This window comes from Apteryx mantelli, chromosome 23 (genome assembly GCF_036417845.1).
Source record: "Apteryx mantelli isolate bAptMan1 chromosome 23, bAptMan1.hap1, whole genome shotgun sequence".
In the NCBI taxonomy this organism is placed as follows: domain Eukaryota; kingdom Metazoa; phylum Chordata; class Aves; order Apterygiformes; family Apterygidae; genus Apteryx; species Apteryx mantelli.
Window position 1 is genome coordinate 853,372 of NC_090000.1, and position 12,289 is coordinate 865,660.

The following is a 12,289-nucleotide window of genomic DNA, read 5'->3' on the forward strand; positions in this document are numbered from 1 at the left end:
AACACCCATACGTATGGCAGATGTGACTGAACTTATTCCAGGAGTGGAGCTTCAGGGGAGCGGGAAGGGGTGGTATTTCTGACAAATAGCTTAGCTGCATAACTCACCTGTACTACTAGTCTGACAGCTCAAATTTGCTGACATCAGTTCACAAATAGGATCTTATTTCAGTTTCTCAAAAGTTTGGGCATGAGTTATCTGATGGAGGACAGAGTTCTGTTCATAGTAGAGAATGCTGCGGGGCTGTTTCTCTGCTTTCCAGCAACACTGGCATATCTGACTTGGTATAATTCCCTTTTGGGCATAGATAGCAACAAACAAAATTTTGAAACTCTTAGGAAACAAAAATCAGTATTCAGAACCGATGCTCCAAAATGGGTGTATGTTAGTGCGCAAAGGATGCTTGCTCACCTGCTTGATAGGGACAGCAGATGTGCTTGCACAACATTGTGTAAAATTTTAAAGAAATTCTGCCATACATTTAATATTCACAAAAATAACAAAAATGAAAAAGTTAAAAAAATATTTTCAGAGAAACATGCTAGCCATTCAACACATCCACAACCTTTTGAGAAAAGAGAATGTGTCACTGACTGCAGCAAAAGTGTTATAGCAAAATTAAACAATATAATCCCCCCGCCCATGCCCCAGGCAGTCAGTACTATCCATTTCTCAATGGCATGCTACACTTAACTTGTGCTGCTACCACAAAGTTGAGAAAGATTCACTTAAGGGAAAGACAGGACTGCTAGCAGACACCCATTTTGAGGAATTCCTTTGTGGAATTGTTTCCCGTTCTTCTGTTCATTCACCAAAATGTGTATTTTCTTTAAAAAAATACAAATAAAAAAATAAAGCTTATCAGAGCAAAACAATTATTTTCCGTCCACATAGTGATATTTAACAGACACCTAATGCTTCTTACCTACGAGGTCTGGCCCAGGCCTGCAATAATAATCATTAGTATTGCTCAGGTGTTAGAATACATACTAAATCAATCAATCATTTCTAACCTCTTGGCCAAAGCATACCTATAGTAGCTCACGGAAAGAGATGCTGCTGATTAGATTAGAAGAAAAAAGCATTCCATGAAAAAGCATTCTTTTTGTTTTTCTTCACTTTTTAAACTAGAAAAAGGAGTAGCATTGGATTAAAGATGTTCTTTGGTAGGGCTCTTCTCTGTGCTCCCTTTGCTCATTAAGGGCAAGGAGTCTCTCAAGGAGAGGGACGAGTGTTACTTCTTTGCGACTCTGTCGCAGGCAAGGCCCTGTCCCCACTGCCTGAAGGGGGACTTGCGCAGCCCACTTCTTGGGTTATTTAAAAGTCCCACGTGATTAAGTTGGCAGACATTTAGCCTCAGAATATGCATGTTGTTAAGCCTCGCAGCCAGACAAAGGTTACACCGGGTCTGCAGAGACAATAAAAAGTGGAAAGCACAACACGAAGGGCTAATTTCTAAAAGTACTTATGAAGAGAGCTTCTGACAACATTGGAGGACCAGATGTATACAATGTCTGCACCACAGTTATAACCCATATTTTGAATAATTCATCCCCAAATCATCCACTCAAGATGTATTTATTTCTTAATCTGAATTAATGCTTATTTTCAAGGACCAACCATAAAGATCTATTTATGTAACTTTCAGTCTACTGTGGATAAAAAAGGTTCATTTAATTGATTTTGCCTCAGATGACAGAACTATTGCATCCTTTTTATCCCCATTCTGATATTCATGTTATGAAAAGTTACCAAGCAGCCTTGATTTAGTGTAGGCTGTATTTTTATGGACAGTTGCACAGATTACAGCATCCTTGTGTTTTACAAACATAAAATTTCAACTCAACCATTCTCTAAATTAGCATTCAAAAAATTATCTCAAGCCACTGAAGTCACAGTAGCTGGTAGACAACCCAAAATATAAATCATTGTTTTGCATACCTCCCACTCAATTTTCAAGTATGTTTTTTATATAAAGAGTGCCAATATCAAGAAGGGGAGGAAAATCCCAACAGAGTAGTAGTATACTAAGTGGAAAGACTTAACATTTAAGTAATAACTACACCATAGCAACTATATAATGCAAAATGGCCAAGATGCAGAAATTAAAGTGGAACCAGTATCTAGATTTAATAGTAGTGCTTTACCTAATTACTAGCCCTTACCTGAGAGATCCCCATAGTCCAGCTCCTCTGCGGAATTTGGCAACTGAGTAAAGCCTTACAAGTAAAAACAAACTCATTTTTCTTTGTATTCCTCAAGTGACAAAAACAACACACTTAAGAACTGAGGATGAATTTTTTGGGGAAAAAAAATGCGTCAAACACTTGCCATCTTCTGATGGTTTGAGCAGATTAACTTGTAATACAGTTCTCCAATCATTTACTTTTATTACTGATAGACTGTCAGAAACATTCCTCAGTCTACACTGTTAACACATGAAACATGTAGATGAATTAAAATCACTCATCCATAACAGCATGCAAAAATCCCTAAATTCAGTCTTTAAACTGTCAAATGAGGACAATTTCTCAACTTATTCCAGATCTATTTAGTATGTACATATAAATATATATGTATTAATGTAAAACTTTCTTCCAATTTTCAACACAAATTGAATTTTTTTTGGCAGTGTTAACAAGCATCTAATTTATCGATTAATGAGTATTGTGGATCACTTTTCAAAACTGTAAGGCATGTGCAAATGCAAGTTGCAGGCTATATCTTCTGTGAATAAATCTGACAAAAACGTTTGTTTCATCTCCCAAATTTGATGTATTTGCGGAAGAAGTATCTATCCTCAAGGCTGATAAAGCAGTTGGACAAGGAAAAACTTGCGACAACGAAAGGCAACTAACATTGTAAAGACGTTATCTGTTATATTTTGTTTGAAAAACGCTGTCAGGGGTCCATAGGAGGACAGAACATTTAGTGAGGACAGTCTTACCATTTACTACTTTATTTACACTGACACTTTTCAAAGGTTACAAGGCAAAACAAAGTGCCTGAAGGTCAGAGAAATCTATTTAATTAAGGGATAATATGCAGGGTTACTAAAGAAAACTGGTGCTTGCAATAAATTACCCTTGCAGCTGCCTGGATGCTAAAGCTCCAATGCCAAACATGTTACTGAAGAAAAAAATATTTTCATGACTAGACACTCCTCTCAATACTCATTTGGAAAACTGACATCGGAAGCTTGATGACTGGTTAAAATCCTCAAGTGCTGGGTCAAAAATTAGGGAAAGTTTTAGAAGGGGAGCAGGTATACAGTCAGTTATCAGTTAATATATCAAGTGGCAGCTAAATATTAACTCCATACTAGCAAAATATCTGTAAAATGGATCAAATGAGTGCTACTGGATGTTGATCTGAATTTTGGACTTATTTATGATGTGTGGTAAATACACTCAGGTGTTCAGTTGTTATAAACTGGCAACAAAATGCCTAACGTAGTTTTAATGTGCTGAGGGATAAAGCCAGAGAATGAGCTCTCACAGCTACAGGGGCTGCGGAGCACAGAGACAATTTACCTGCAACCTAAAAAAACGAACGGGCACCGAGGAACAACAGTCTCTCCCCCCTCCTTTGCTTGTTACATTTGGGAAGGGGGCCAGCAGTAGGGGTTAGAGAGATGCAACTTTGCTAGGCTTTCCTTTAAATAACAACTATGTTAACATGCAAATTTGTCACCCACTGGAAGGCAGCAAGCAATATATATAGCTTGTTAAAAAATAAAACTCATTTTCAGTGACAGTGTTTAAAATACATCAAGTCACCTGGAATCTTATCTGAATTATCTTCTACAGTGGGAAGCCATTTAGATTACCGGCAATAAATTTGGTTTTGCACCACTACTGGATTTCAGGGAGCCACCCATTTTTGCCATAACATAATATATAAATGTAGCTAGGGTTGACTCACATAAGCATTGGACATGAAAACCTGTGCTCTGAAGAGGAGCCATTCAATTTTTATCTCCCTAAAATTGCTTCTGTACAGTCTTCCCTTTCACTTAAAAGAAACTACATTTTCTCAATAACGAAAAAGGGCAACGTTGCATTTTTTATGAAGCAAAAAAATCTTTTTTTCCAAGAGAAAATTTAACAATTCAGCAATTCAGTTTCTACCTGCACCTGGTATACTTAAAAATGTCACTGAACAGTATTAAAACGTGTTGTGAGGCATTTTAAGTATGTGGTAAATTACTTCTTGATTTTTCTCATTAAACTTTCATATCAGCTATTAAAGTCCCTTCTTTTCACTTCTGATCAGAATGTATTCGAAGTCGGCTGCAACTTCTTTTATATAAAGGAAAGCTAACTTTTCACTCAGATACAATTTCTCTGTCAAATAATAAATCTTAAAAGGGTGCAATCAACAAGCTGCAAGTTGCATCTCCTACAGACTGATACAGATATTTAAACAATTAAATGAACACACCATTTATTTACACAGATTTATTGACAGAGTAAGGCCCTGTACTTCTTCCAAAGTTATCTCTAATTTTAAAGCAAAATGTAATTTCTCTTTTGTATGAAACTGTAAATACTGATTATGAATTCTGTTTTGTTATGTATTTTACAATACTAAACAGAGATCTTAAAATGTGCACAGATTGTGATGTTTTATTCAACTGCCCCAAGGATTAGGTCTGTAAAATATATTTAGAAATATTTTCACTATTAGTTGCACTTTTAAGTAGGACATTTTTTAAAAGGAAAAAAGGCAGTTGGACAGTCACGACTGCTTGATAATGTTCACGTACTGAGGCATTTTTTCCTTGCATGCTGTATAATTTGGCAAGATTTGAAAAATGACTAGTGCTCTGGCATGGCTGAGCTTTTGGCTTCAGCCTGAGACAAGGTAAAACTAACTTTCAGAGACAGCACTATTAGAAAAAGAAACAAGAGCTTAAAACAGTAGTGTTAAATACATTATACAAAACTTTAAGATCATAATTAAAAATCCACGTGGGCTTTCTGGAAAGTATTTCCTGCTTATAAGATGATAATTTCTCTGTGTTATGCTATGGACAACATATTTTCTTGTCACTCTTCATTCCTGTTTTGCATATTTTCATAATATTAATCTTTACTACAGACTTCCTGCTTTGCCAGCTTCAGAGGACTTTTTTTCACCCTATCTTTTCATTAGTATTAGCAGAAATTCTGCCCATGCTGAAACAGCAAGATCTTGTTCCTGCCTCAGTGAGGGAGCTGAAGTACAATTTTATGCTCCCCCTGTCATCCAAACACTGAGTTAAGGTGCGTCTTTGCAACACGTATGTTTTCAGCAGGAATCTTCAGCTGAAGGTCATTTTAGTGTATGCATATATAGATGCCCAAAAACATACACACATAATGTATGTAGCAAGTGTAATTAATTGCAGTGTGCATTGTTTGTGGTTTTTCAAAAACATTAAAAAGCCATTTAAGGTCTTTGCTTATAATAGGCTGGGGTCAACTTGGAAAAAAGTTATGAAATTATTTCATTACTTTTGCTGTAGTAAAGAAATCAGCATGTATAAGGTCATGGCTTTTTATACATGTTTCTTATACAGGAGACAAAAAAATGAATTGGATAGTCCCATGAAAAAAATCCTTAAAGGGCCGGGACCCTATAAGACTAAGCTCCACAGCCTGCTAAGGAGTAATAATGTTTGAGCAATTCAGCACTTACATTTTGATTTTTAGCAGGGAAGGGGCAGGAGAGAAGAAAAGAAAGGGAACCAGGGAAAAAAGAAATTCTGAATTCAGCGGTGGTAGGCGTTCAGAGGCATCACTGTCATTGCTACACCAAGTTCAGCCCTTGCATTGACTGCACAAAGGCAGGGAACCGAGATTTCAAAATGCACCAGTGCTTCAGCCTCACTGGCGCTCTGACACCATGAAGTACAAAATAAAAGGAAAGACGGGTTTTAAGTTCAGTAAACCCAGTTTACTGCAGTGCAGCAGAAGCACAAGCCTTCCTGCTGGCCATGACCATGCTGTTATTGGAGTTCTGGCAATGAACAGTGCAGAGAAAGGAGAAAGTGCATCAGAAAATTTAGTTAAGCTCTCATTTTTAAACAAAAGAGTTAACAATGTTCGTGCTTTAAGTCACTCATGCATTGCTGCTGTTAATTCCATTCCATAAGGAAACAGGAATGGCAGGGATTTTGCTACCGTTTTTTCATGCATACACATACAGGACTCCTTTTCCCCCAGTCCTCTAGGATACACTCCAAAAAATTCAGTTACTCAAAAATCCTTTCCCAGATTGAAGTATTGTGCTGGTTCCACACTAGCCTTACATTTCATTTTCTTTGCTATCAAACTGTTGTGTCCCCCCACCTCCCTCCCTCCAATTCATTTAAAATTGTTTTTGGAGAAAATCCATTTGGCTTTAGTTCATGCCCATGCATTTCTAGTCATTCACATACATGCTCACTCCGATTGGTAAGAACAAATGGCCAACATACATAAACACCTGGTATACTCCATACACACTCCAGCAACACAAGCTTGGAAAGAAATCAAAGTCTTCATGGGAAAAGAACCCCAAGAGGACAAATGCAGTGGAGTTTAGAACAAAACAGACTGGTTTTTAAGGCAGAAAAGTTTGTCACAGCTAATTTGACTAGCATTGCTTGTCATTTAAGTTGTCAGCCTCATCACAGAAGCAGTCCTCCCACACAGAGGTTAAAATACTCAGATAGAGGTCTTCCTTGAATTAAATACATGCTTTTTGTTGCTTTCCTCAATATAAGGAAAACTGATCAAACCCATCAGGAATTGCATTAAAAGTATGGACAACTTGGCTGCAATGTTGTGTTTTCCCCTTTTGCATCATCCTGTGTGAGCACTTCACTGTTATGGCTACAGGGACAATTCTGATCCAAGTTTTTCTTCATGCCCAGTCTAGGTTCTTCCAAAGGTTAAAGGAAATTTTGTGGCAGAAAAGGGTTGCTGAAACATTACACAGAAGTCACATTAGCATCAGAACTGTCTGAGCTTTCCCAAGTTTGGGAACTAACATCTATCTGTGCATTTCTAGGGTTATCTGATAAAAACAGAAAAAGATGGGATTGTGCCATCTTCTGATGTTGCAGTGTGCTTTGTTCTTCTAACTGGATACCTCTACCTGCTCTTTGCAAATTCTAGCACAACAGGCACAGCATCTCAGCCAAACTGAAATACTACGGTGGCAAAGACTCTGGCCTGACAACTCTCTGCCTTAAAGTGCTGATGGATTTCAGTGATGCCTCGTAAACAAATCTGTATGGCACAAAGTATCCACAAGAATTAGTATTACAGGGGCTACTGACAAAAACGGAGACCATTTGGCTTACTTTCAAACTACGCCCTGTCTCTTTCCTGAGCTTCCTTTTTCAGATACTTGTAAGCAAGCAAAAGTGCTCATCTGTGACCTCCAAGAGCAGTCAGACTCTTACCACCTGAAGCAGTGAAATTGAGAATACCCGTCTCCTTGTTTCAGCTACAGCTCAGGGGACCACTCGCAAAATTTGCGCAGCCTCTGATAAGAACTTGTAATGCCCCATGTATTTGCTGTAGGCCTTCACTTATTCCGGGATCAGTATGCCCCCATCCTAAAGAGACATGTTCTGTGCAACAGCCTCATCATGAAATCAGGAAAGGAAGAGGAAAAAAAATAAAGGGGGAAGGAGGGAGGGGAAGACGTGCACAGGACTGCAAATTTCTTCGGAATAGAGCAGCAAAGCCAACACTAACTCTGCTCAAAAACATCACCTTACTCAAGTGCCAGCTCAGGGTGTTTCCAAACCCTAAAACTCCTACTAAAGTTTTCAGGGGAACTGCAAAGGCCTAAATCAAAAGACAATCTAAGCAGTTCGGCTGCATGGCAACATCCCCAATGGCCTGGGAGAAATTCTAAATCCAGCTGATTTAGTCACTGCATTTAGTTAGTACAGCGGGATCTTGGACTACTGGGATAAGTGCTTAATGAATCATCCATCTTTAATTACATTACATGTCATGGAAAATAGTGTCACCTCCTTGAAAAACGCTAAATATTTTATCTGTATTTTCCTGTGATTTTATTCCTAGTGATCAACCCTTTGCATGTTCCAAAACAATAATCTACTGTGGTTTTAATGATTACCCCAAGCTACCAAGTTCTCTTTTCAGCTGCTACTTAACTAAACTATGCTACCGTATTCATATTCAGTTCTTTAAGGATTTCCCCATGGGTTGATAGTTGGGCAATTCACATTTTAGCTTCACCTGACTGTTACAGTTGTTAATGTAGTGCATGATGAGATGTCATTTGGACTTTAGTTATTACTTTGCAGTGACATCCACTGCAGTAGCTATGAAATTATTTGCTTTGAATCTTGACAATCTACAACATAATATACATGGGGAGATCAGCAATGTATAGAAAACATAAGTGTGCCTGAATGCTTTGATTTTTTTTAAATGCATCCAGGCAGACAAGTTATTTGGTACAGGAACTGCTTTCCCCTCCTTTTGATATGCAGCAGCTCTACTTAACCATTGCCTTACTCAGTCTTCCCTTCTGTCTATAATCAAAGATACATCTTGATAGGAGTAGGCAGAAAAAAAAAGTCTGCATTATAGATGAGCATGAAATATAGCTTGGTATTAATTAAAATTATCAGAGGTTTTGGTTATTTAGCTTAAAAGTAAGTTTGTGCCAAAAATCTGTATGCTCAACTTTCAGCCTGAAGTGATTATTTAAGCTTGCTTTAAAAACATAGGAAGCTATGGAAGCTGTCAAGCTGTTAGCTAGACTTACTTGAGCAGACGAGAAGGGTTAGTTTGCTAGACTGCTATACTGATAAGAAAGTGTTGCTATTTGTTTTTAAAATCTCCTTCTGCAGTGCAATAATGAAAACTTCACTCCTGACCTATGAGATGAGAGGTTCTTCTGTGGAACAGCTACAGAATACGAAAAATACTACTCATCTCCAACAGCTGAAGGATTCAATTTCTTATAAACTTAAAGAGAAATGCTGAAAATTTCATGCATCTCTTAAAAAATTAAATTTGAACTCATATTTTCAAAAGCCAAATTTCTTTTTAATGTTTGTTTTTGCTGGGGTAATCATTTCGATTACTGAAAAAAATCTTTTGCTTCCTTTGTGCTACTCTTCTATGCACATGGTTTCCATTGGGTTTGGGAAATTGGTACTTGCCTAGAACTGTAACAGTTGGCTGTGAAACTTGCAACAGAAATGACAAGACTAAGCATCCTTTCAAGCCTTAAAAACTATGTTATATTTATGAGATCAGTCCACTTGAAACATGAATTTCCCTTGAAGACTACATTTTCCTTTTTTTCCTTCCCCTTCCCAGGCTTGTCTTGCCACTCAGCAGTGCTGAGAAATAAGATAAACAGGAATGTGATACCAACCGTGAACTGCCGGTTCTGTCGTCGCCGTTGTGTCTACACACGGGAACAGAGGATTGGAGGAAGGGAAGAAACAGGAGGAACAGCATGCAAAAAAAGGGAAAATGGAAAAAATGGAACAGATAATATATGAGCAAGCTTTCAAAGAACATTGCGTGACAAGCAATAATAAAATGAAAGGCAAAAAGCATTTGAAGTGAGTTGCACTGTTTAGAAGACATGCCTCGAGTTCAAAAGCTATAAGCCTGAGGAAAACAGTAAATTTTGCATTTTTTCCAGGAGCCTTGGCAGCAGAACAATTACTGGTGGTTGCAGAGTTAGGGAAACACGAGATGGGGCAGGGACACACCAAAGCCAGCTCTTTAGCTGGTAAGTACCAAACAGAGGCTCAAGACTAGGACAAGAGAGCTAACACTGGAAAAATAGTTTTTACACATTCAAACATTGCCTTCACCAGAATGTTCCCTCCAGTGTCTGCTCCAGTTACCTGATTATTAGTTAGAGGTCACTGAATGAATCAGTTTCAGATTTCTCCTCCTTCATTCAATGCAGGAAACTTCCAAGCACTTTAATACATGGCGTAACTTCTGCATCCAGACCATTTTAGAGTTGGGAAGCAGATGATAAAAATGAAAAGACTCTTAGAACTCACACATCTAGTATTCTCATAGCATGCTAAACGTATAAGTGGCCTTTTTGCCTTGGCTATACTGAATCACACACCAACAAGATGCCTGATTTTTCAAGGTAGAATAAAGTTATTTTAGAAGTGCAAGTAGCTATCATCAGTCTTTCTGCTGAGAAAGACTTCGTGAATTCTGGACACTAGTTTCAGTTTTCTGTGCTAAATCCTCAAGTGAACGTGCATGTGTGCATTTTAGGTGGCTAATATATTTGAATTACAAATCACTTCTAGGGTTGTTAATCTGAAGCTGACTTTACTTCCTATTTATTGCCTGCCACAGGTCACTTCTTGGAGTTGCTACCTTGCCAACTGAGAGACATTTCATCTCTTCACAGGCTTTAGGAACAGGCAGTTTTAGAGACTGACCCGAATTCAAAGGTCCTTCTGAACAGCTCTATTCTGACAGCACCCTATATTATTTTCAAACTCTTCTATACCAATGGGTCCAATCACATTTCATTCCCATTCTCTATCATACTGACTTATTTATTGACAAATTTATTTCTTAGTTTTAATCTGGCTCTACATATCTTTGTTTCTATGATGGACACAGCATTTCCTTTTATCACACGCACGTGCTGGGCTGCCTCTTAAGAACATAACCGTAACTTTGCAAATGCCTACAGATACTCTGAAGCTGTCAGTAAAGCCTAGATGTGCTCATTCACATCAAAGGCAGGGTTTCACAGAACTCTGCTTGGCTCCATGCAGGCAATGTTTAAATGAATAAAACTGTAAGAGTAAACGTAGAGAAGCACTCTACAACATATTTCCGCAAACTAGCCTAGAATTTTAGTTTTGTAGCAACAAAAGGCACTTCGCATGGCATTTCCCTTCAGTTAACGTGCTGTCCAGAGAACCGCAGGAATGGCAGACTTTCTGTACATTCAGAAGCAGCAGCAGAAAAATGAGGGCCCGTTCCTTTGTAATTTAGCTGAGGACAGCCTGAGTCTGAATTTCTGGAGCACCAATGAAGACAAGAATCATACAAAGAATACACAATACTTACAAAGTCTGCATGCTTTAAATATCAAAACAAATAAACCCTGCACAATTTAACAAATTGCACCAAGATTTGCATAACAGATTATCAAGGCATCATTAGTCTGTTCCCACTGCCAACATATACTGTTCTCATCTTGGCAATCAAATCTAACACATACTTAAATATGCTAGCGCTTGTTCTCCTGCTGGGAACTCTGGTGAAGGCAGTAAGAAAAGCCTTCCAAAACAAAAACGGGAACAAGAGGACGACTTTTTTTTTTTTTTGGTAGCACTACCAAAATAATGCCTCATTTCAACCAAGCAAATGGTGGTGGGGGGAAATGGTGGTGAAGGCAGGGGGGAGTTGTGTTTAAAAAGAACTATAAAACTGAGTATTAATTCCTGAGATAGCATCTTGGCATCTATAAATAGTCTCAATTTACTGTCTTCCTGAAATAAAAAAGTTATGTCAGCTTTTACACTAAATAGAAAATCTGCTGAAAGCAAACTTGTATTCACATGCTGGAAGAGATATTAGTCAAGAAACAGTGCAAACTGGACAGTGCATCTCGCTTCCCCATCTGGGGACAGAGACCAACAGGTTACAAAAATAAAGTTCTCAAGCGGTTATAAGTGCGAACAAATATCCAAGTCAAACAACATGTTGGCTGCAGCTGGAATGACAAAGTTATGATTAGCAAATGGTTTGGATGATCGCAATAGGAAACACAGACCAGTTAAAGTTTAGAATGAATTTTCTGGAAGTCCATTTCAATCCCAGAGTCTTCTTTGAGAAGAAGGATTGTATATACACAGTGCACCAAAGAGGAATAATCTCATGTTAAAAGACTTTCAATAAAGCAAAGAATCCCCACCACCACCACACACACACACTACTACAAAGGAGAGAAAAATTGTCACTGTTGCTTTGGTATGAAATTAATGAATATAGGTAAAACTGCACAAATCACTTAAACTCCACCACTGTTCTGCTTTACGTAAGGAGGAATATCCCAGACCCTACAGAAGTCAGTGCTAAGACACCCTATAATTTTAACAGAGATTGGCTAACTTGAAAAGCACTTTTTTGAATTCCAGGTAAACGCACTGACGTTTACTTCATTTTCAAGAATAATCACCTTTATATGTCAAACTAGAAATATGGAATGCCAGAGATTAGATTTCTGTCCCTGAATCTGGGAGAAAAATCATGTCCCCCCTCCT

The 12,289-nt window shown here is 38.1% G+C and overlaps 1 protein-coding gene across 5 annotated transcripts in view; it reads right to left on the minus strand.

Annotated features, from left to right (window-relative positions):
* CADM1 (cell adhesion molecule 1) overlaps nt 1–12,289 on the minus strand; it is a 213,259-nt gene that overhangs the window by 14,138 nt on the left and 186,832 nt on the right. For 2 of the 5 annotated variants that reach the window (XM_067310232.1, XM_067310230.1), the window contains exon 9: nt 9,400–9,432. The exons of 1 other annotated variant lie outside the window; for it this stretch is intronic. In XM_067310232.1, coding sequence (XP_067166333.1) covers nt 9,400–9,432 — 33 coding nt within the window. Of the gene's footprint in view, nt 1–779; nt 828–2,165; nt 2,220–9,399; nt 9,433–12,289 lie in introns of those variants that run through there. 2 more of the 5 variants (XM_067310234.1, XM_067310229.1) reach the window with 2 other exon arrangements.